This window comes from Vitis riparia, chromosome 5 (assembly GCF_004353265.1).
Source record: "Vitis riparia cultivar Riparia Gloire de Montpellier isolate 1030 chromosome 5, EGFV_Vit.rip_1.0, whole genome shotgun sequence".
Lineage (NCBI taxonomy): Eukaryota > Viridiplantae > Streptophyta > Magnoliopsida > Vitales > Vitaceae > Vitis > Vitis riparia.
The window spans coordinates 21,054,845-21,081,276 of NC_048435.1; the positions used below are offsets into that span (position 1 = coordinate 21,054,845).

Sequence of the window (26,432 nt, forward strand, 5' to 3'; positions counted from 1 at the left end):
TCACGACCCCCCAATGCCCTTCCCTGGCTGAAAGGTGAAGTGGTGAGTCAAGCTTCAGATTGGGATGCCGCAGGAGAGATGAACATGAATGAAAGTGAAGGATCCAGTTTACGCATTCCAACTGACCGAATTGAGCTGCAATATGGAGGACAGTGTTCTGTTTTGGGGTTCGTTGGAGTTGAAGATGAGCTTCTGAGTACTTTCCCTGGAGGATACTGATATCACCTTCATACAAAGCCTTGTACAAGGCAGCATCCATGTGGGTGATATCAGTTTGGCCATCAGCTGCAATCTGTTTCGACATCTCAGTTTGGCTTGAAAATGTTTCCAAGTTAAGGTTCTGCGATTCTGTAATTTGGTGGGAGCTGGACAGATCCATTATTGGTGTTGGAGGAACAAAGTAATAATCAATGTTTTTAGAACCGGACCGGTCATCGAACCGGAAAAGTTACCGGTTCACGGTTCACCGGTCGGACCGGTGGTTGAACCGCGGTCGAACCGGTGACGTCATAAATATGCAATTTTTTTATATATATTATTAAAATTAAAAATAATTATAAAAAATTTAAAATATATATGAATAAATTAAAAATCCATAATATTATTTTATATCTTTGATATTATCAAATTAAAATTTTAAATTTTATTAGATGAAATATGTATAATATTTAAATGTGAACATATTTGAAACTTTAAACTAATTTTATAATTTTTAAAAATATTATATTATTTTTATTTAATATTATAAAAAATTTTAAAATCTAAAATATATTATTTAGTTTGGCATGATAGATAACTAAATGCATATAGCCGAGTGGCTTTTAGGGAGGGTAGTGTACCGGAGGTCCCAGGTTCAAGCTCTCATGGTGGATATTTGTTATATAATTTTTTCATTGATAATGTTAGCAATCCCACATCGGAAAATGAGAGGAATCAGGATGCAAATGACTCCTATAAAAAGGCATCCTCAGGGCATAGGAATGACCACGATTAATAGGCTCAAGACTCAGTCCAAAATGTGGTTGGGTTGGGTGTGTGGGCTTTGTCATAAGAGAAGACCCAGCATGGGCCTTGGTACAAATCAATTAAATTCAATGGGCCCTTCTTGCAAAATGTGGGGCTAATTTGAACTATTCGGTTCGTTTGGAACCGTCCGGTTTGACCGGGTCACCGGTCTGACCGCCGGTTCAGGCGGTTCATGTCCGGTCCAATAGCCAAGCGATTCAATAGAGTGAATCAGACCGGAAATGTGACCGATCCGATTTTTAAAACATTGGTAATAATCAACTCTTTACATTCTATCTATCCATCTATCTATATATATTTATATTTTGTGAACAATTCCTTTCAAGCTTTTGTCCATGATTGAAAGATATTTTATGTAAGAGCATATGTGGAAGGGTTTTTGTCCACGGATGAAAGATATTTTATTTAGAGCATATGTGGGAAGGAAAAGTTGTTTGCACATATATATTTTTCTCTTTCTATCTTTTCTGACAGTTCCCGTTTTTAATCAATTACTTGATCAGATTTTTTTGATGGGATTGTGAAGTCACTACAAAATGGATAGACAACTTTGGGCAACACCAATAGGAGATGCTTGTGGAAAATGATGAAGAAAAGCGCTTTGAAAAATGGTTTTCTTACCCTGTTATACATTGTACAGCGTTTTCAACCTATTCTCTAATTTTCAATTATTCAAGCATTCTACAAAAAAGAACACAATATATATATATACATATCTTAAATTTCTTCTTAAAATTGATATTATATTCAAAATAAATTTTAAAAAAAGAAAATTATTTTCGGTCCAAAACCTATTAAAGGTGTTTTGGAAATTGAAAAATGTTTTTCTTATTAAGAACAAAATATTGTTCTTAAACAAATCACTTAGACATGTCTTGAAAATAATTCTCAAAAAATAGTCTTTCAAAATAATTTTAAAAAAAAATTATCAATTGAAAAAAAGTTTTCTTAATTCATTCTCATGTAATGCAATAATTTCTTAAGTATTCTTGATAATTTTAATTATTTGTTACAATACTTAACAATTTTTTTTTTTTTAAATATTGAAAAGACTTTAAATTCATTTTGAAAAATAGCTTATCTTATGACAATTTTTTTAAAAATCATTTTCTATATTTTCCTTTTTATTATTGTATAATCATCAATATATTTGTTCTATTTTTAGAAACAAAAATAAAACTAGAATTAGGGAAGATAATAAATATTTTTTAAAATTAAAAAATGTAATTAAAAATTTATTTATACAATCTACTTTTAAAGATAGTACAAATAGATGTATAAATACATATTTCTTCTCCTTTCTCTTTTTTGGTATTTTCTTTCTCTTTTTTATTTGATTGTTCTATTCAATGGATTTCACTAATTATTAATTATTTATTTATTAAGTAGTAATTGGTCCACTTTTCTCTCATATTTGGATTAACTAATTAATTTGATTTCCATTGTAAGGGGACCCAACTAGTGGCATTTCAAACATGAATCAATGTCAAATAGTAATGTTGATAAAGACCAGGTATCTACCATATCAAAGTGGTAGAAGAATCACAAGGCCCTATTACCTTTGTCAAGATATATGTGTTGGCCCTACCATATTTGTTAAGACGTATGTGTTAATATCCTTGAAGCTTTATCATACAAATTAAAATAGTAAGTGGAAATATATCATAACACGACAATTGTTTCTCTATCAAAGATTGTTGTTTTGGAGATGAGTAGTCCCTTTCAACTTAGATTCACAATCATAGATATTTTGTATAGCTTATGTTTATATTTGAAAATATTTTATTAAGATATATATATATATATATATATTTTAATGATTAAACAAAAGTAAAGGTATCGATTTGTTTTTCATTCCTAATTTATTCAATGTTATTTTAAAACTCGAAATTCACTCATATCTTTTTTTTATTAAATCAAAACCATCAATATCTCTAGCGTAACCATTGGAAAAATCATGGAAACCTACTGAAAAATCATTAAAAAAATCTACTAATTGTGATAAAGACCGGGTATCCACCATATCAAAGTGGTAGAAGTATCTTAAGGCCATATCACCTTTATCAAGATATATGTGTTGGCCCTACCACCTTTGTCAAGATGTATGTGTTAATATTCTCAAAACTTTATCATACAAATTAAACAATAAGTGGAAATATATCATAACATAACAATTGTTTTTTTGACAACAATTGTTTTTTTTGGAGATGAGTAGTCCATTTCAACATAGGTTCACAATCATAGATATTTTTGTATAACTTATTTCTATATTAAAAGATATTTTATGTCCAATATTGGTTGTAATTTTTTGGTAATATATAATATAAATCAATATCAAATATTAATGTATGAAGACTGAGTATCTACCATGTCAAAGGTGGAATAAGTATCTTAAGGCCCTATCACCTTTGTCAAGATGTATGTATTGGCCCTACCGCATTTGTGAAGATGTATGTATTAATATCCTCGAAGCTTTATCATATAAACTAAAACAACAAGTGGGGAAATATATCATGACATAATAATTGTTTTTTTAACAACAATTGTTTTTTTGGAGATAAGTAGTCCTTTTCAACTTAGGTTCACAATCATAGATATTTTTTATAGCTTATGTCTATATTCAATAATATTTTATGCACAACATTGGTTGTAATTCAATGTTCTTTTCAACTTGATTTCAATCCATTCCTTAGTGAAGAAATATTCTTTGAATATGTCCTCCTCCAAGGATATCACCAAAAAATGCTTTGAATTAGTCCATTTTTCTTCCTCTTTTCTATTTGATTGGTCTATTTGGTGGACATTACTAATTATTATTTATTTTTGAAGTGTTAATTGATTCATTTTTCTCTCACATTCAGACTAGCTAATTAACTTTATTTCCAACCATTCCTTAGTGAAGAAAAATGTTTTGAATATGGCTTCCTCCAAGGATATCACCAAAAATATCTTTGCTAAAGATCACTTGTGTCAAAAAAAAAAAAAATGAATACATATTTCTTCATTTTTTTTTATTTATCTCTCCCTTTTGGTAAAGATCATGAAATCTCGTTACTAAAGCAAGATCTGACATCATTTTAAGCTATAGATTTTACCCAAAAACTTAAGCTTATAATGCAATGGGGCGACAATACATATCAAGTCATGAACTTGGCGTACACACACATAAATGCAAAGTGATCATTATCTATATATATAACACATTACATAACAAGTAAATTAACCACATAGGAATCTTGGTTCAAGGAATCATCACACTATCTTTGTTATTTCGAATAACAACAACATGGAAAGTCGTTCTACTCATGATGCCAGTGTGAGTTGGTAAAGTGTGAGACTCATCTATGATCTTTTCCACCAAGTCACCTTGTTGGATATGCAGAAGCGTTAATACCAATTTGGTTGGAGTAATGGGGTTGATAGAAAGAAACACACATGTTTACAAAGGAAGATAAATTTAGGAAAATTAAAAATTTATTATCTTCTATCACTCTCTTTTTGTCATACATTACATAATCTCCTATTTATAACTACTCACACTAAACAAAATAGAAACTCCTAATTCTAACATATAGAAACCTTCTAGGACTTAACAACTCAAAAATATAAACTAGTAATTAGAACAACTACTCAAAATATAATATTCTCCTTTAACCTTTTAGAAACTAAATTTAATTTTAATATTTAGAAAGCTCCTAATTCAAGTTTACTTTTCAACATACCCCCTTAAACTTGATTTGTGACTCTAAGTAACATCCTCAACTCTAAAAAATCATCAAACTTGAGAGACTTGGTTAAAATATCCACAATTTGATCTTGAGATTTTGCAAATTTTAATTGCAATTCTTTCTTAGTCTATCAACTAAGAATGGGCCGAATTTAGGGGTCAAGTTACTTATGTGGAAGGTATGAGAATAACCCTTAGACACCGCTAAACATGTTACTTGCAGTCTCTAATAAATAATAAGAGAGACTTTAACATTTAATTAGTTAATCAATGTATACAAAAGAAATCAAGAAACTTGATATCTCACATATAAAGATTAAAAAGTGGTTAAAACTGATAATGAAAAAATAATTAATTTTTTTTCTTTTTATTATTTATAATCAACAATATATTTTTCTATTTTATATTTTTAAAAACAAAAATAAAACTAGAATTAAGGAAGATATTAAATATTTTTTAAAGTTAAAAAATGTAATTAAAAATTTATTTATATATTCTACTTTTAAAAATAGTACAAATCGACATATGAATACATATTTCTTCTCATTTTTCCTTTTTGGTATTTTTCTTCTTTTCTATTTGATTGGTTTATTCAATGGATTTCACTAATTATTATTTATTTTTTTAAGTAGTAATTGGTCCTCTTTTCTCTCATATTTAGATTAGCTAATTCACTTGATTTTCATGACAAGGACTTAACCTGTGGCATTTCAATTATAAATCAATATCAAATATTAATATTGATAAAGACCGGGGATATATCATATCAAAGTAGTAGAAGTATCTTAAGACCCTACCACCTTTGTCAAGATGTATATATTAATACCCTTCAAGCTTTTATCATACGAAGTAAAACAGTAAGTGGGAGAATATCATAACACAACAATTGTTCTTCTATAGTGCCTTTCAACTTAGGTTCACAATCATATATATTTTGTATAGCTTATGTCATATTAAAAGATATTTTATGTACAATATTGATTGTTATTTTGTTGGTAATATTGTGTTTTTGGAGATATCCATCTCTTTCAACTTAGATTCACAGCCTAGATATTTTGTATAGCTTATGTCATATTCAAAGATATTTTATCTACAATTTTGATCGTTATATATTTTGTTGGTAATATATATATATATATATATATATATATATATATATATATATTTCAAAAGTAAAGGTATCAATTCTCTTTTCATTCCTAAATTTATTTAATGTAATTTTAAAACTCAAAATTTACTCTCTTTTTTTTTTAATCAAATCAAAGCATCAATATCTCTTGTGCAAAAATTGGAAAAATAATGGAAACCTATTAAAAAAATTTCTACTAATTGTGATATAATTACAAAAAAAAAAAAAAAAAAAAAAAAATCTATTTTTGAAAAAAAAAAAAGTGAGAAAAGAATTTTTTTTTTTAAAGAAATATTTAATATTTATTTTTTTTAAATATATAAAAATAAAACATTATTTGTATTTTTACTTTTAAAAATAATAAAAAACAAAAATATATCTAGATGCAACCTAAGGATATCACCACAGTCTAAATATATTCTAGTTTTGTGCGTAGCCCCCCCACAAAACATTCCAAGATGATATTATTTTATTAGAAATGTATCTTGAAGTCATTACTAACTTCTGCTATTCACGCATGTCCATATCCAACTCAAGATTTGTATTAAAGAACAAGTCTCTCAAATACTTTGTTGTAGTTGACTCATTATTGGATGCATCATAAGATTCATAAGACACTTTGAGATGATGTATATTCTGGTGTGATTTTAGAGGAGTGTTGTCTTTTATATTAGTTCCCTTCCATAGGCAAACTCTGAGTCTTTCTTGATAAAAAGCCTTATAACATTAAGGTGATTTATTTTTTTCATTTTTGAAACTCTACAGTTTTCTTCAAATTACTTGACACCCCCAAATAGCCTTTTAACTCTATTCAAGAAATAAAAAAATATATGTGAAATTAATCAATCGAGTAATTGTTAAAAATAATTTTATGCTTTTAGCTTACATATTCTACTATATATGCATGTGTCCCCTTTAAACTAGCCATGTGCCAACTTCCAATAATTACTCTCCATTTTGATATAAAGTACAAAACATGTTATTATGTATGAGGCATTAATCTATGAAATGAAAGTGAAATTAATGTAGAAATCCTAATGAAGATCAACACATGACCATTTAAGTGAAAGTGGTAAATGTATCTTTGTTCAAACCCTACTAACTTCATTATAGGAGTTAAAAAGAGTAGATGAAAGTATAGTAGAGCAATATAATTGTTTTGGTCAAAGTGCATGGCTCTTTCAAAGTTATATCCATATTTTCAAAGTTCCAGTCTAAATAGGATTTTCTTTTTCTTTCTATCATGGATAAGAATAGCTTGTAAAGATTTAGGAAAATAAAGTTTTTTTTAAAATAAATTTTAATATATGTTAGATTTAAAATAAAAAGTTATACTCACAAGTCATCCATTATTTTATTCCTTTCGTCAAATTTAACAATATTGATACCTTAAATGTGAAAATTGAAAATTTATCCAAAAAAATGTTTTTTATTTTTATTTTTGTTATACTGTCAAATACCTTTTTTCCTGTTTTAAAAAAAAAAGAAAATAAACTTAGGATTACAAATTATATTCTCCAAAAATTTTAGAAAATATATTTTCTAATTGGGTTGTGTTGTACTATGTGGCTTATATCGAGGGAAAGACATATATGGAGAAAAATTGGTAAATGCCGGAGTGGAACAATGACACTCAAGCTTATATTTTTATTGTTAAGGGTGAGCGATAGGTTGGAGGGTGCAAGGGGGCATTGCCCTCTCGTAGTACGATTCAAGGGTATTTTTCGAATTTCATTACCTGGGGGTTAGTATAAATATTCTTTTATGTAATCCTAATTTGATATATAGTAAAAGTCTTTTTCCCTATTCCCGTGGATGTAGTCAATCCATCGAACCACGTTAAATCTGTGTGTTTCTTTTGTTTTTCTCTAATTTCTTCACCATGAATTGTTGCATGAAGATCAACAGGTTGTTACGTTCAATAGTGATGAAGGAGAACATGCCTAAAGAATCCACTTGACCAAATACATCCCACTTGCCCTTTTTTTTTTTTTCCGATGTTTTAAATATCAATTTGTTGGGCAATTAAAAATTTCTTTGAAGTAATTTTAAAACTTACAAGTCATCCATATTTATTCTTTTTTATAACCAAATCAAGAAACTTGGTATCTTTCATGCAAAGATTACAAAGTGGTCAAAACCCATTAAAATTTAAAAAAAAAATCATAATTTTTTTAATTTTTAATATTATATAATTATCAATATATATTTTTATTTTAAAAACAAAAATAAAATTAGATTTAACTAAGAAAGATATTAATATTTTTAAAAATTAAAAAATGTAATTAAAATTTTATTTATGTACTTTTAAAAATAATAAAAATAGAATTATGAATACATCTCTTCTCATTTTTGGTAAAAATAACTAGTATCAAGGAAATTATGAATACATATTTCTTCATCTTTTTCTCTTTTATTGTTTTCTTCCTCTTTTCTATTTGATTTGCCTATTCGGTTAATGTTACTAATTATAATTCATTTCTTAAGCCGAAATTGGTCCATTTTTATCTCATATTTCAATTAGCTAATTAACTTGATTTTCATCCATTCCTTAGTGGACCAGCTAGCTAGTAAGTGGAATTCCAAACAAAATCAATCTCAAATATTAATGTTGACAAAGATCGGGTATCTACCATATCAAAATGGTAGAAGTATCTTAAGTCCCCTACCATCTTTATCAAGATGTATGTGTTAATATCTTCCAAGCTTTGTCATTCAAATTAAAACAAGATGTGGAAGTATATTATAACAAAACAATTGTTATTTGGAAATGAGTCGTCTCTTTCTAAGTTCACGTTCCTTATTGAACCCAACTAGCTAATAAGTGGAATTCCAAACATAAATGAATCTCAAATATTAATGTTGATAAAGACCGAGCATCTACCATATCAAAGTAGTAAAAGTATCTTAAGACCCTACCACCTCTATCAAGATGTATGTATTATATCCTCCATGCTTTGTCATTTGAATTAAATCAATAGGTGGAAGTATATCTTAACAAAAAAATTTTTTTTAGAGATGAGTAGCCCCTTTCAACTTAAGTTTACATTCAAAGATATTTTATATAGTATATGCTTATATTCAAAGATATTTTATATATATTCACTCGTATCTTATTCTTTTTTATCAAATCCACATCATTAATGTCTCTTGTGCAAATATTGGAAAAATCATCAAACCCATTAAAAAATCGTTAAAAAAAATCTACTAATTGTGATATACTAATTTGATAGGAAGAAATCCCAATAGCTAATTATGTTTTTTTTCCTTGATCATTGACACTTAGGTATGATCCATCAAATTCATCTTCCACAAGTGGTCAACTTCTTAGTTAATTTTGTTTACCAATTTTTATATGATCAAAATTAATTTTAAAATTTTACATTATGTTTGGTTTAAAAAAAAAGAGAGAGAGAAAATATAAGGGAAAGAAAACAGAGAGGAAAATGAGAAGGAAATAAACATGAATGAAAATAAAATAGATTTAAAATTAATAAATTATTTTTATATGTTATTTTAAACTAAATTCAATTATTTCCACTTTTCTGTATAAAAATTAAATAATTTGAAAATATATAAGTTTTAACTAATTTTAATTATATTTTATTTTCTTTGATATTTTTCATAGTACCACAACCAAATATAAGAAAATAATTTTTTCTTAACATTTTTTCCTTAATACCTTATAAGAACGAAACATGACCTTAATGTTAAAATTGAATAAAATATAATTATTTTTTATCTCCAAAACTTGCTACTTTGACAAACTAGAGATAAATTTTATCTTATCAACAATTGTGAAGTTGGACCAATTGAAAGCTAAATCAATTTCCAATACATCAACAAATAAAAACAAAATTAAATAGTCAAATACCATATTTTTCTAGAGTTTGTAGTACATCAAAATACCACAATTATTTTTTTAGGGGTGAGTAGTCCCTTTGAATTTAAATCCAATTTTGAAGATATTTTCTATAGCTTATGTCTATCGTTCAAAGATATTTTCTATAGCTCTACATTTCACATTCTATATTGTGAGCAATTCCCTTCAAGCTTTTGTCCATGATTGTAAGATATTTTCTGTAGAGCATATGTGGAAGGGCTTTTGTCCATGATTGAAAGATATTTTATGTAAAGCATATGTGGAAGGAAAAGTTCTTTGCACATACATATTTTTCTCTTTCTTTCTTGTGAAGTTCTTCTATCTTTCCTTACATCTCCCATTTTTATTTACACTGTACAGCGTTTTCATCTTATTCTCTATTTTTCAATTATTCAAGCATTTTATAAAAAAGAATACATAAAAAAATCTTAAATTTCTTCTTAAAATTGATATTGTTTTGAAAATAAATTTTAAAAAGGAAAATTGTTTTCAGTCCAAAACTTGTTAAAGGTGTTTTGGAAATTGAAAAATGTTTTTCTTCTTTAGAACAAAAAAATGTTCTTAAAATCAGTTCTAAAACAAATCACTTATATGTGTCTTGAAAATAATTCTTGAAAAGTAGTCTTTTAAAATAATTTTAAAAAAAAATTATCAATTGTTGTCAATAACAAAATTCTTTTTAAAAATCTAAATAGGATAAAAAGTTTTCTTAATTTATTTTCATATAATGCAATAATTTTTAAAGTATTCTTCATATTTTTCATTATTCATCATCGAGATATCGGACGAGCTAGCTTCCATACTTGCTTCCATTCAAGAGTTCATGGCAAGGGTTAGTAGACGTTTGGATCAAATAGAGAGTTCTCGCCAGGATCATCATCCAGTCGGCATTAGCACTGATGATACAGTTTCCCACGTACCTCAGACAGTGCAGGTTTTTCCACCTGGGACTTCACATGGCGTTCCATTCCATTTATCAGATCATTGTGAGACGGCTCCACCACCTACTGTCACAGTGTCACCTCCCATGGTTCCTACTATTGAGGATACTCGATTAGCCAAGCAGGAGGCCAAGGTTGAGAGGCTTGAGTCCATGATGAGATAGATCAGATTGCAGGACGGAGGTTTGACTTGGGATGACAGAGACGGCATACCGGCGGCTAGCTTGCCCGCCAAGTTTCGCGTGCCAGACATCGAGCGTTACAGTGGGATTGGTTGTCCCAGGATCCACTTGAGACTATACAGCACAGTCATGAGGGCACATGGTATAGATGATGCGCAGTTGGTGGCCCTCTTCCTTATGTCACTTAGTGGAGCAGCTCAGAAGTGGTTTACTTCGGTTGAGCCTTCGAGACTCCGCACCTGGGGGGATTTGGCTCATGAGTTCCTGACTTAGTTCGCTTTCAGTGCTGATATTGACGTATCTAGACGAGAGTTAGAGGCCACCAGGCAGAGGCCAGATGAGTCTATTTCTTCCTTTATCACTCGCTGGAGGGCAAAGGTGGCTGGTATGATAGACCAGCCTAAGGAGCAGGATCAGATTGATATGGTTCTTCGGAACCTACAACCGAGGTTCGCGAGACGTCTTGTGGGCGTCCCATTTCAGGACCTAAAGAGTCTGGTTCAGGCAGCTTTTAGTGTTGAGAAGGCCATCGCTCGAGGATTATGGACGGATGCTACTCCTTCCCCTGACAGTAAGGGGAAAAAGCCGATTGGATCATTTAGTAGATCTGGAGAGGTTGGCGCTATTAGCTATCAGTATCGGAGGCCCGCACATCACTCGCCTTACAGACCTCCTCCAGTCAGGGCTCATTTCTCTCATCCACAGTATCAGTATCAGCCGGATTATGTTCAGGAGCCTTACATTGCTCAGACTAGCATGCAGCCACGACCACCGCATCCGAGAGCCGCTACTCACCTGCCACCTAGACCATATGCACAGAGGTCAGCGAGACAGTTCACTCCCTTGGGCATGACTTTGACTAGAGCTTTTGAGAAGCTCAGAGATGGTGGTTTGATTATTCCTTTGGCGCCACGCCCTTTACCACATCCTATTCCTCCACATTTTCGCTCTCATGAGCATTGCTTGTATCATCAGATTCAGGGACATGATATTGAGCGTTGTTCGGCACTCCATCATGTGATACAGGACTTGATCAATTCGGGGTTGGTCAACTTGGTTGGGCCAAGTGTGACCACCAATCCTCTGCCTACACATTCTACACATGCGGTTCCTCTTCCTCCTAGTCTTCAGTAGATTGATTTGGATGTTGATGGTATTGATGGTCGCATGGTATTTTGGGACATCTCGGGTTGGGGACTTTGTTTCAGTTGACATGGGTACATCATTTTGCAGCGATTTAGCTCAGAGCACCTTCCATTTTGATTTATGGTCATCATCAGAGTCGTTCCCGTTCTGTCGGGTCCAGTGTTTAGCTCATCAGAGTTGCTTTGTCGAGTACAGTTTGGTTCAGAGTCGTTGTTTGTAGTTCATGCTGAGAGTCTAGTCTTTTGTAGTCCTCTATCGCTTCACACATGATGTAATCATTTGGTTCATTTAGTGATATGATCTTTTTATTTTGAGTATGTGTTATTCTCTTTTCTAATGAGTATGTTTTGCATATCTTGCGTTGATGTATGCTACCCTTTTGATTTGAGACATATTTTCACTTATGCATCATGATCACTTTAGTCTGACCTATCATGGAGGATATTGAACCTATTGACCCAGGATTAGGAGATCGACCTAGGGAATTCGAGATTGTGACCCGTTTCACCTTCTAATCTGAGCAGTATTGTATCTATATCCATATCCTGACTTTGTAGGCTTTATGACCTACCCATTTTGAGCCTGACATGACACCACCCCTTGGTACCATTACACGACTTTACTACCCTTGTTCACCTTAGCATGCTACAGCACCATCGCCTTTCCTTTCCATCATTTCATTGATATGACCGGGTAGTGTCTGAGATGGTTAGACCTGAGGTGAGTTTTGCATGATGATAGATGGATCACGATGAGAGAGCGGTTTGACTGCTTGATGATGTTGTTGAGGCAGAGGGGTTGTCTTGGGGCATCCAGATTTGAGTCGTTACATGCGACTTCAGAGAGTCGGGATGATTAGAGATGGTGATTTTTATGAGACGATGGTGAGTGGCTTATGATGATGGAGTGAGGTGATTATCAGAGGACACTGACGGTTATCACAGAGCATCAGTGGGAGCTTTCACACGATTTCAGAGGAGTTGTTATGACTTTGTTGGACGGGTGCCAGTCTTTGGTATTGACCATGTGAGATATTGAAAGCATGATGTTCAAGGTTTTGGTCAAAGGATGGGTGGTCATCATTTCATGAGCCTATTTACTTTATCACCCTCACATATAGAGTTACCCGTTGCTAGCCCTTTGAGCCTCACACGAGCACATAGTCTTTTCTTTCATCACCTCATTTACCTATTACACCGGGTTGGGGACCCTGTAGTGCTTGCATGCTATGATTGGATACGTCATGAGTTCCAGACCTGACATACATATTCAGGCATCATTCCTCACTCTTCATTATGATATTTTCCGCTTGGACATCATTTCATCACTATTTTCCAATATCACATACCACCACTTGTGATATTCGTTCTCTGTCTTTTCCTTTCCTCATTAATTACTCAACATTATCCTTGTTTCACCTTGAGTGGTGGTTTCTCACACGCCACTGCATGGAGAATTGTCACATTCTTTCACCCCATTCACCCCATGGGCAGTGGTTCAGGGATTTCAGTTTGAGAGGTTGTCTTGTTAGTGAGGATTCATGTTACATCAGTACATGGGAAGAGTCTATTCATGTAGCTATGTATTTCATGGGAGATCATTTATTATTGATCAAAGTATGCGCAAAAAAAAAAAAAAAAAAAAGGATAGCGCATTGTTCATTTTATCATTCACCATTGGGCATGTGTATGAATGTGCTAGTTTGCTTCATTGAGTTTGTGTTAGAGAGAGTTCGTATGAGAGTTTCTTTCTGAGATTCATCTTGATGTATATTTTGAGTGAGAGTGGAGTCGCCATTTTGTGGACCCCGCATTTTCGGCTCATGCGTCTCTACTCGATGGTGAAACTCGCTTTTTATTTGAAAATTTGATTTTATGTTGTTTTCTAGGAAATCGACTTAGGGTTTTTCTTTCTTATTTTGTTTACCCTTTTAAAAATAAAACAAAAATAAGTGGCGATTCCAAGTCATTTTCCTAGAAAACAACATAAAATCAATTTTTCAAATAAAAAACGAGTTTCACCATCGAGTGGGAATGCATGAGCCGAAAATGCGGAGTCCACACAACATAAAATAATTAAAAGTTATCGGTTGAAACACTTTATTATGTTTTTAAGGATAAAAAATTGTTTTTCACTTTTTTGTTATTACACATGTTTTTCTATTTTTTTTTTAATTTTTATGAAAAAAAAATAGTTATGAAACAAGACTTTAACTTCCACATCATGTTCTCCTCCACCGTCATTATTAACCAACTTATAAATTAATTTTGCTTATTAATTCCATAAGATCAAAATTTATTTTAAAATTTTAATATTAAAATTGAATGGAATATGATTATTTAGTATCTCAAAAATTTGTCACTAACAATCTACAGGTAATTTTTATCTTATCAACTTATGAACTCAGACCAATAGAGAGTTAGAGCTATTTTGCATATACCAACAAATAAAAAAAGCTAAATAGTCAAATTTGTACATCTAGTCATTAATTAAAATTATTTTTTTTTGTATAAAATATTTCTTTTTTATTATTTTTAATAATTATATAATTTTTTAAAATAATTATAAAAAAGTAATAAAAAAAAGTGATAACAACATAAAATAATTAAAAGTTATCGGTTGAAACACTTTATTATGTTTTTAAGGATAAAAAATTGTTTTTCACTTTTTTGTTATTACACATGTTTTTCTATTTTTTTTATTTTTTAATAAAAAAAATTAGTTATGAAACAAGACTTTAACTTCCACATCATGTTCTCCTCAACCGTCATTATTAATCAACTTATAAATTAATTTTGCTTATTAATTCCATAAGATCAAAATTTATTTTAAAATTTTAATATTAAAATTGAATGGAATATGATTATTTAGTATCTCAAAAATTTGTCACTGACAAACTATAGGTAATTTTTATCTTATCAACTTATGAACTCAGACCAATAGAGAGTTGGAGCTATTTTGCATATACCAACAAATAAAAAAAGCTAAATAGTCAAATTTGTACATCTAGTCATTAATTAAAATTATTTTTGTTTATGTATAAAATATTTCTTTTTTATTATTTTTATAATTATATAATTTTTTAAAATAATTATAAAAAAGTAATAAAAAAAAGTGATAACAATATAAAATAATTAAAAGTTATCGATTGAAACACTTTACTATGTTTTTAAGGATAAAAAATTGTTTTTCACTTTTTTGTTATTACACATGTTTTTCTATTTTTTTTTAATTTTTTATGAAAAAAAATAGTTATGAAACAAGACTTTAACTTCCACATCATGTTCTCCTCAACCGTCATTATTAATCAACTTATAAATTAATTCGATAAGATCAAAATTTATTTTAAAATTTTAATATTAAAATTAAATGGAATATGATTATTTAGTATCTCAAAAATTTGTCACTAACAAACTACAGGTAATTTTTATCTTATCAACTTATGAACTCAAACCAATAGAGAGTTAGAGCTATTTTGCATATACAAACAAATAAAAAAAGCTAAATAGTCAAATTTGTACATCTAGTCATTAATTAAAATTATTTTTGTTTTTGTATAAAATATTTCTTTTTATTATTTTTAATAATTATATAATTTTTTAAAATAATTATAAAAAAGTAATAAAAAAAAAGTGATAACAACATAAAATAATTAAAAGTTATTGGTTGAAACACTTTATTATGTTTTTAAGGATAAAAAATTGTTTCACTTTTTGTTATTACACATGTTTTTCTATTTTTTTTTTAATTTTTTATGAAAAGAAAATAGTTATGAAACAAGACTTTAACTTCCACATCATGTTCTCCTCAACTATCATTATTAATCAACTTATAAATTAATTTTGCTTATTAATTCCATAAGATCAAAATTTATTTTAAAATTTTAATATTAAAATTGAATGGAATATGATTATTTAGTATCTCAAAAATTTGTCACCGACAAACTATCGGTAATTTTTATCTTATCAACTTATGAACTCAGACCAATAGAGAGTTAGAGCTGATTTCCATATACCAACAAATAAAAAAAACTAAATAGTCAAATTTGTACATCTAGTCAAATTTGAATAACACAATTTTTCCCACTTACCGACGACTGGGTATACTGGAATACTAAAATATTTCATACAATGCATATTAACCATTTCTCATCGCTTGTGGCCACAACTTACCACATAAAAGAATGTATAAAAATTATGGTAACTATAATGAAAAGAAGAACACTACTATTTATTATTTATTAATATTAAATAACATTAATTATTATAAATATTTTATTTAGTACTCATACTTTTAGGTTTAATTTGAAGATGATAATTATCAGGTTAGTTTTACAATTCTAGGTTTTATTGAAATTTCCTATTATCCATAATATGTTATACGAAATATAAGTATTAATGTAATTTATTGTATTCATCGAATGGTATGTGACCATGTGACAACGCCAGAGTATATAATGTTTCTTCTTTGTTTTAGTCTGCCACTCAATGGATTCGTCTATAGTGTGTTCTTTGTTTGATCTGCCACTCAATGATTCCGAATCATTGCATGTGCAAGTGTTTTACCGAATGGTTTGTGATAATATATATCACGTGAATTGTGAAAGAAAAGTGCCTTTTCTCCCTTTGATTGCATTCACTGAACAGCATGTGACCACTCAGAGCAAAAGCAAGATGAGTTTGGAATCCGACGGGGAAAAGGGCAGCAATGGTAGGGCCCACTTCCCTTTGAAACCTTGTTCAGTCGTCCGTCCCAACCCTTTGATTGCGTAGGACAAACCCCCACCATAACACCATGTGGGTTGCCCCCTCTTTCGACATCATTCCATGAAAACAATGCCGTTCTATGAACGGAGCGGAGGATTGCTTGCACATGGCACTTATTTGATTTTTTGATTTGAACAGCCAAAGGTATTGCTAACATTATTAAAAATAGTACTTATTTGCTAGAAGGTATGTAAAATCTGAATTATTTTTAGATAAATGTATTCAATTTGAAAATTTTAAATTAGGATTGTTATTTGATTTTTTTTCAAATGTATGTATGAAAAAACAATTTAACTTATATCATATATAATGTTAGTGTAAGGAAGAGTTGTCTAGCTAGATCCTGATCCTGGTCTTATTGGGATCCCAAAATATGATTTGATCTCGAATTACGATTATAAAACAAGATTCTGTGTTCCTTTGCTGTACAAAATAGGAGCTTCTCTACAACACTACCCATTTTCTGCTCCCCACAAAAACCATGGCCGTGGTTTTATTTTTATTTATCTAGGCTATGTTTGTTTAAAAAATGTTATAGAAAATGATTTTTCATATTTGATTTCATCATTAAAAATATAAAAAAATCAAATATAATTAAAATTAATTAAAATTTTATATATTTTAAATTTATTTAATCTTTATATATAAAAAAAATAAGTAAAATAAATTTAAAGAAACATATAAAAATAATTTATTAATTTAAATATATTTTTTATTTTTGTTTTTTTTTTTTTCACTTTTTTCTCTCCATTTTCTTTCCTTAAAATTTTATGGGAATCAAAGATAGCCTTATTTTGTATATTGATTTGTTTATTTCAAGGGTACATTTTAATAAACCAGATCTTATGGAAGGTCTTGACATACCTTCATGTTAATTATTAATTTCACTCCCATAAAGAAAATGAGATCTTACCAATTGCAAATAGATCAATTAGCACATCCTGAGAAAATTATTTCTAGTGCTGGAAGAAAAGGCATTCTTACCGCGGTACAAGATCTGCTATTTGCCCAACTGCAAAATCATAAACATGAGGTCCCACTATTTATTTACATCTTTAAGAAGTTGTCTAAATACAAAATAAAAGGCAAGAAGAAAGATGCAGCAGATGATACAAGTAACGATTGGAAGGCCAGAGGAAAGTGGTAACACAGCGTATAGGCCCGTCATGAATGCAACCACCATTGCTCCCATGCTTAACAGGGTGAGAAAAAAGCCCATAACTAAGTGGTTTCCAAGGACGTCCTCGTCCTCATGCAACGACATAAAAAAATAAACGAACACAGCAGATACGGACAGGATCACGGCTACGGTGTCTGTCACAATAAATGCTTTGAAAGCTGCTCTCTTTGTTAAAATGGCCATGCCATTGTCATTGTAACCACCAGGTAAGGTGAAACCCGCAGCAAAGGTTACAGTTGCTACAAGTGCTGCCACTATCAAATGGGTTTCACCTTGTCTCTTTTTGTTAGAGACGCTTTCGTCTTTTTCGACGTCTTCGCTTTTACTACTACCACTGTCTTTATTGATAGCCTCCTGCCAACTAAAGGGTCCAACAACTTCTTTCTCCCATTCGCTCAAGTGACTTTGAAATATTTCCTGAAATTTGATCAAAATAAAACAAATAAACCTTTTTCCTTAAAAAAAAATAAAAATAAAAATAAAAGAAATAAAGAAAGAAAAAGAATGTAGTTCATGTGTCGCTGTTTTGGCTTTTTGCTCTTCCTTTATATAAAAAGATTTTCTCATCTTCCCTCAAAATGTTTTTCCATAAGTCTACAATTTAGACCCACAGGTTCTACAAATTGCCTTCATTATGGTAATTTGGTAGTTAATTTCTATTTTAAGCATGATTGTCTCTACCGATAATAAAAATAGAAAAAATAATGATGATGGAGTCTTTCCATATCATTACTAATAAAAAGATTAGGTTAGGATCCTTACTGACTTAACGTTAGCCCTTGAAAAAATGTCTAGGGCGGTTAACTTATCCTTGTTGAGTGCCATTTTATCCACTCTATTGTCCGCTGACAAAGATGGATCATAAACTTGGTAAGAAGCAAGCAGGTGGAGGGGTGTGTCTCCTTTAGCGTCTTTCTCATTCGTAAGTCTTCTCACCCTTAACAAACTATTCTCATTCAAGATTTCACCAGTAGCAAAATGCGCCCTGCTCATAATGGCATAGTGAAGAACATTATTTCCCTTATCATCCACTTGCTCGCAACAATCTGGGAAGCGTGACAGCAGCAGCTTTACTATATCTTGACGGCTACGGCTAGCTGCAATGTGAAGTGCTGTTTTCTTGCTGTCCTTGATTCCAAGATAAGTTACAGATTTATCTGGTGATTTGTCTAGTAATTGCTTCACAATTGCAGTATAACCCAAGTATGCAGCACAGTGAAGGGGAGACCATCCATTCTCATCCACTTCTTTTGTCAGATCTGGCTTCCATTCCAATAACCTCGCTGTCATTTCTGTAAACAAACGAACCAACAAAAAACAGAGAAAACAAATTGAAGAAAATTAAGTTAATAATTGAAGTTCCCTCTACTGAAGCATGACTCCTAGAGGTGATCATGTTTTCTAACAATAGATTGCATGACTATCTAACCACATGGGAATCGAGATTCAAGGGAAGGATCTGCATATGTGATACCTTGGTTATTGCGAATTACAGCAGCATGTAAAGCCGTTCTACCCATCATGCCACTGTAAGATGGTGAAGTGCAAGTTCCTAAGATTAAATTTACCAAATCTTCAAAACCTCTCTCGGCGGCCATGTAAAGAAGAGTGTAGCCTGCAATATTAGCCCCATAAATAAACTCGGGGTCTTCCTCGGTCAATGACTTCACAACCTCTGAATGATGATACCTCACTGCCTCATGCAAGGCTGTGTTTTCCTCCTCATTTGTCATCCTCATAATCGCCTTATCTCCTCCAACCCCACTCTCGATCTCTTGGTGAAGTCGTTTCGCAGCATCAATGAGTGCTTTCACGACTGTCAAATGGCCTTCTCTCGCTGCATGGTGAAGTGGAGTGTCGCCCTTCAGATTGGGCTTAAGCAGGAGAGATGAAGATGAATTCAGCCCCAGGATATACTGAACACAGTCCAGTTGACCGAATTGGGCTGCAATGTGGAGGACGGTATTCTTATTTGGGGTTAATTGGACCACAAAATGATCTTCTGACATTTGTTTCAGGACATCGATCCTGCCATATGCTGCGGCCTCGTACAAAGCAGCATCCATGCAAGTGATCGGAGTTTGGCTGCCATCTGCATCTGCCGCCTGGTTCGAGATCTGGGTTTGGCTACCGTCTTGAGCTGCAAGCTGTTCCAGGTAAAGAGTATGTGATTCTGCAGTGTGGATGGAAGTGGAAAGATCCATAGGTGCTTCAGCAATCAGCACTATCCTCCTCTACACAACTTTTCCCCACCCCACCTTGCCTCCATTATATATAATATTAAAAAAAAAAATTATATTAATTAATTTTTTCATTTCTACCTTTTAACATATATAAAATATTTCTTTCCATAAAAATAAATTATAAATATTTATCATATTTATTTATTTTTAATAAAATTTAAAATTTTATAACTAAAAAACTTGAAAATTTTTGTCAAGATATATGCGTTGACCCTACCACCTTTGTCAAGATCTGGTTGGTGATCTGGGCTTCCCGAGCATCTTCAGCTGCAACCTGAATGGACTCTGTACTCAAGTTAAGTTTGGAAGTAGTGGAATCGGACATTATTGTTTGACAAGTATCCGTTCTATATGTTGCTCCGATGAGGAGGCCGAGGGAAGCCACTCCCAATATTATTTCGCAATTCAGAATTGCTTCCACTGTGAGAAACGGGAAAGAAGTAGTGGCTCTCAGCTCAACCATTGGAGAAGTTCTATTATTTATAGGCCGCAGGCCAAAATGTTAGGGCTGCTAATTTTTAATTTGAACAAAAACTTGCATAAACAGTACAAAAAATATTTCGTCAGGTATTCAATTTTTGGCTATCTTTTGCATGATCAAAGAATTTTAATGGGTTCGACCAAAAAATATAAACATTATATTATTTGGTAGCTGTAATTTATTTTGTTGTTAAAAAATATAAATACAAATTTATTTTTGCTAATTATATACAAAGTAAGAGATACAATATTATTTTTTGTAATTATTATACGAAAAATACCTTTATGAACACGTGCAAGTTAAAGAATTCATTAACATATACAAAGTTAACAAAATTAGTTTGCACACAGCTGCATGCAGGAACAAATTTATTGTTAAAGAAAAAATACTTTAATCTACATAGGGAGGAATTTCAAATTCATTTATTTAATTTAGAGAATATTGTAAGAATCTTCCTTTTTTTTTTAATCAATTTTTGCATTTTTTGTAAGTTTTTCTAGTATTATTTATTTTTGAGTTTTTTTTTTAATATGAGATTAATGGAAAAAGGAAAAGAAAAATCATGGTATAAATATTATATTTGTGATTGTTTTGCATAGATGCTTTTGTGTTTGAAAAGAGAGTATGGTTTTCAAATTTAAATGTTGAGCTTTATTTCAATGATTATGTAAAAAAAATTATTTTATTGTATTAAATAAGTGACTTTAATAAATTTTAAAAGTAAGTTTCTAGATGTCGAATCCAAAATTAGTTATACGGACAGACCAAAAAAAAAGATTGAAATAAAAAAGGTCAAAAGTCTTAACTTGGCAATTGGATTAATGGTGATAAGGTCTTTTTAAGGTTGCAAGAGACAGGTTGTTGTCTAACAGTTGTTGTCCAGTGGCCTTTATTAATTCACACCATGGTTGTAAGGCATTCTTTTTATGACCCACACGATATCTAAAGAATTTATTTATTTATTTGGCCTCCTTTGCTCTTTTTCTTTTTCTTTGGATGGGTGGTGGGGTAGATTTCCCAACCATCCCCTCCTCCCCCCTCCCCCTACTTTTTTTTTTCTTTTCTGAAAGAAAAAAAATTTATGTGAAAAATCAATTTAAATTCAAGGATTAAGTTACTTATTAGAAATGTACTTCTGAATAACACATCGTTCAACCCCTAAAAAAATCATTGTTAAATAAGTAGTACCCCTCTCCCCCTTTTTTTCTTTCTTTTTCCTTTTTTTTTTCTCTGAAAGAAAAAAAAATTATGTGAAAAATGAATCTAAATTCAAGGGTTAAGTTACTTATTAGAAATGTACTTCAGCATAACACATCGTTCAACCCTAAAAAAATCTTTGTTAAATAAGTAGCAAGGAGAATTACAACAATTGATTAATTAATCACAAATACCAAAAAAGTATGATAAACTTATATACAACAATAATTGGATTGATGGTGATAAAGTCTTTTTGTGGTTGTAATGGAGAGGCTATCTTCGAGCGATTGTTGTCTAGCGACCTTTATTAACTCGCAAGGGATTCCTTTTGTGACGCATACAATACTTAAAGAAGGTTTTTTTTTTTTTTTTTCCTATTTTCCTCTTTTATTTTTTCTTTGGATGGGTGGTGGGGTATATTTGTATTTTTTTTTCCTTATTATTATTTTTTTCCTTTCTCTTTTCTACTCCACTGATGAGGGAAAGAGAAAATAAGTATGTGAAAAATTAATCTAAATCCAAGGGTTGAGTTACTTATTATAAATGTATTTTAGAATAACATATCTTTAAACCGTAAAATATATTTTACTCAACAAGTGGAGATAATTATAATAATTGATTAATTAATCACAGATATCAATAAAAGTATGATAAATTTATATACAACAATACAAGAAGGAAAATAAAATACAATAATATACAACATTGGTAAAGGAAATACATAAATTAATTTATTAAACTATTTAAATAAATAATTTTATTATTTCTAAATATCGCCAGATTTCTAAGAAATTTCAAAAGAATTTGATTCACATTAAAAACAATTCCAAGTTAATGATATCAAATTTATTTATTCACAAAAATTCAATTTGTTCACAAAAGATTTGATTTTTATTTACATTCAAATTTATTTCCAAAATAACTTTTGCTTGTTTTTATTAAAAGAATTTATTGAATACATTTTTTTTTCAAAAAAAAGAATGTTTAAATTTTATCTAATTTATAAGAAAAATTCTTTTTAATTTTTATTTACTTTTTCTAAAAAAAATTACAAATTTATTATCGAGAAACAATTTGATTCAATTTTTTAATCAAGAAAAATGATTTTCTAAAAAAAAAAAGTTAAAAATATTTGCAAATTTATTTATAGAAAGGGATTTCAACCCAATTTTAGTAAAAAGAAAATATATATTTTTACAACTTCTATATTTAAGAAATTATTCCCAGTCCAATTTTATTAAAAATAGAATTATATTTAGGAAATGATTTTACATCTGTAATTGAAAAAGTAATTTTGCAATTTTTATTTTAAAAAAAGGATTTTATAGGTTTTTTATTCTCAGCTTCGTCAAAGGCCCGGGGGTTATGCGGTTGCGATTGGAATTTCAGACAAGAAGAAAGGGATATCTTTCAATGCTGGAGCATATTCTCAAATTAAAGAATTTAGTCGATAACCTAGCTGCCATTGGAGAACCGTAAATGATAGAGATCAAATATTGCAGCTCTTTGGAGGTCTTTGAGCAGACTATAATTCTATAGTTGCTTCACTTACCACTCGTGAAGATGAAGTTTCTCTTCACACTGTCCACAGCATTTTGTTAACTCATGAACGGCTAAATCTACAAAATTCAGTAACAGAAGATGGTGTTGTCTCTGCCAACATTGCAATGCAACATCCACAACATAGAAATCATAACAAGAAGCATCACAATCGGAATGCCTCTGCCCACAACAGATATAACTCACAAAGAGTCCCCAACAGTGCCCAAAGTACAGGCCCGCACAACAATAGTGCTAACCGACCATAATGCCAATTATGGGGAAAATTTGGGCACACAGTCATTAGCTGTTATCACCGATCCGACATTAACTTTCAAGGATATAATCCTCCATCAAATTTCACTTCAGTTAACAAAACTCATCGGAACAACCCCAAGCAAGGGATGTTAGCCTTTCCTTCCACCATGAATGATGAATCATGGTTTTTTGATGCCGGGCAACAGGTCACCTGTCTCAAGATATTGCTGCACTCTCAGATGTTCAGCCATACAAGGGGAGTGATAAGGCGACTATTAGGAGTGGTAAGCAACTACCAATTCTCCATACTGGTACAAAGTTCTTCCACTCTTCTCCCAAAACATTTTAATTACGAAGAGTCTTTCATGTTCCTAATCTTGCAACCAATTTGATCAGTGTCTCAAAATTCTGCTATGATAACCATACTTTCTTCTTTGAGTTTCATCCTCGTTTCTTTCTTGTCAAAGATCAGGCCACAAAGAAAATCTTACTCCAAGGGGTTAGCCTGAACAAGGATTATACAGATTCCCTACAAGAATTCTATCTTGTTCCAGTCATGTCAACACACCACTAAGTTCCCGTTTTCCAGCCATGTCAAGACAACAATCAAACCTTCACATCTCAGCAGCGAACTATGGCATGCTCGCCTTGGCCATCTAGCTGATAGTATTCTTAAACATGCTTCAAGTTTTGTAATGTCTCCTTTCAATATTCCAAACAAAATTTATGTTGTGCTTGTCAATATGCAAAAAGTCGTAGACTACCTTTCTCTTTGTCTACATCCAGAGCAACTCATCCTCTTGCTTTAGTCCGTACCGACTTATGGGGCCCTGCTCCAATAACATCCAGCACCGATGCAAGATACTATCTTTTATTCATTAATGACTTCTCTCGGTTCTCCTGGATTTATCCTCTACATACTAAGGATCAATCATTGGCCACTTTTGTTAAATTTAAAATTTTAGTAGAGAATTAATTCAATTGTCGAATTCAATGCTTACAATCAGATAATGGAGGAGAATTCAAAGCCTATCATTTCGTAATAGCATTGCAAGAAATATTTTTCTATTGAAGAAAAAACTAATCTCCAGTTCTTTAACACCTGGAGACGTTCAACAAACTCTGGTTATTTTCAGTTGGTTTCTTGCAGGTTTGGTTTTTTGTAGCTTGAGACACCTGTTGCTACTGCCATTGTCTATTATAATGGTGAAGCACTAAAAAAAACTTCTCACGGGACTCTTTAAAAACAAAACTTTAAAACATAAAAGGATTAAATATATAATAGGAGTAACTCTTCACAATCCAACAATGATAAAGCTACTAATCATGCATGCTCTTCCAATGATAATGAACAGCCAAAAGTCTAATGATGGCTAAAGAGAGCAAGGAAATACGTGATTGGAATTACATATTCCTTTAATTCACGGTTTCTAAATTGCCAAAACATCTAGTTGATGTGTTGCAGGACAATCAACAGGATCTTATGTCCTTAATTTGAATTTTTCTGTGAAGTTGTTAAATGTTTAATTAAGATCTTGTAGGAGATTGCAATGTTAACAAAAGACAGACATGATCGAGAGAAACTAGTAACCAATACCCAGCTGGATTCTAGTGAAATTGGAAATTTTTTTAAAACGCACAATACATCTGTTTTCTTTAGCTGAGTTACCCTCATGATTCTGGTGTGTATGGTGATTTAATAACTTGTGGTAATTGAAGGCCTATGTAATGATGATACTTTCTTTGAAGATGACGGCAGACTTGCAGTTGATGGTGCTAGGGAATTGTATCATCCGTCTCATGCTTTTTCCATTATTATTATTATTATTTTATCATTGCATCCCACATTTATATTTATTTATTTATAAAAAATTAAATTTTATATAAAAATAAAAGGATACAAAAATAAAATAAATGACTTATTTTTTAATCTCATCTTCAAGTGACATAATAGGATAAATTAACCAATCTATTACTTCTTTGAGCATGAAACACCAATCTAATAATAAATCATTACAAATATTTAATTGAAAAATTTTACTACTTCAACATCATTACATCGTTATTTGAGTTGATTAAAGTTTTACAAACAATAAAAACTGCATTTGATAAGAGATAAATCCATTAATTAGATGCGAATTATTTTTTTGGGTGTTGTTTATCTCAAGACAACTTTAAACTTAAACCAAATTTGGATTATGATTATTTGGAGTTATAAAATTTTAGGTAAGTGTGCATTTATAGTTAGTAAAGCTTTTGTATTTGTGGTTTCTACTATGTTTTAATTTGAAAAATTATTTTTATAAGTTTTAAAATAATTTTCTCTAAATTAGTGTTTAATTTTAAAAACAATTTTTAGAATGTTTCTAGAAAATTTTAAATTTGTGTTTGTTTTTAAATTAATTACTATTTGATTCTAAGTGGGTTTTTTTTTTTTCTATATAAAATAAGGAATCACTTCATAAATTTTTTTCTAGGTAGAAAAGCTTAAAGAATCCATGACTTTCATATGAACACTTCTATAATATTTGAAAATCCCCTTAGTTATCCTAAAGGAATTTATCACTAATATTTCTAAGATCATATAAACCTTGTGTTTATGATAGTCTTAAAGGCAATTTGTCAAGCTAACTACCCCTTATCACCCCTTATCACCAAATATTCATTATTAACCGAAGGGAATATCAAAGACCATGACAACAAACATGTGTCATTATTGCAACATATTATTCAA

At 30.8% G+C, this 26,432-nt stretch overlaps 1 protein-coding gene across 1 annotated transcript in view; it reads right to left on the bottom strand.

Moving 5' to 3' along the window:
* LOC117914002 (ankyrin-3-like) overlaps positions 1-20,206 on the bottom strand; it is a 66,639-nt gene extending 46,433 nt beyond the window's left edge. The window contains exon 1 of the mRNA XM_034829151.1: positions 19,766-20,206. Within this exon, the coding sequence (XP_034685042.1) occupies positions 19,766-20,184 (419 nt within the window). The 5' untranslated portion in view covers positions 20,185-20,206. The remainder of the gene's footprint in view (positions 1-19,765) is intronic.
* Between the last annotated feature and the right edge of the window lie 6,226 nt (positions 20,207-26,432).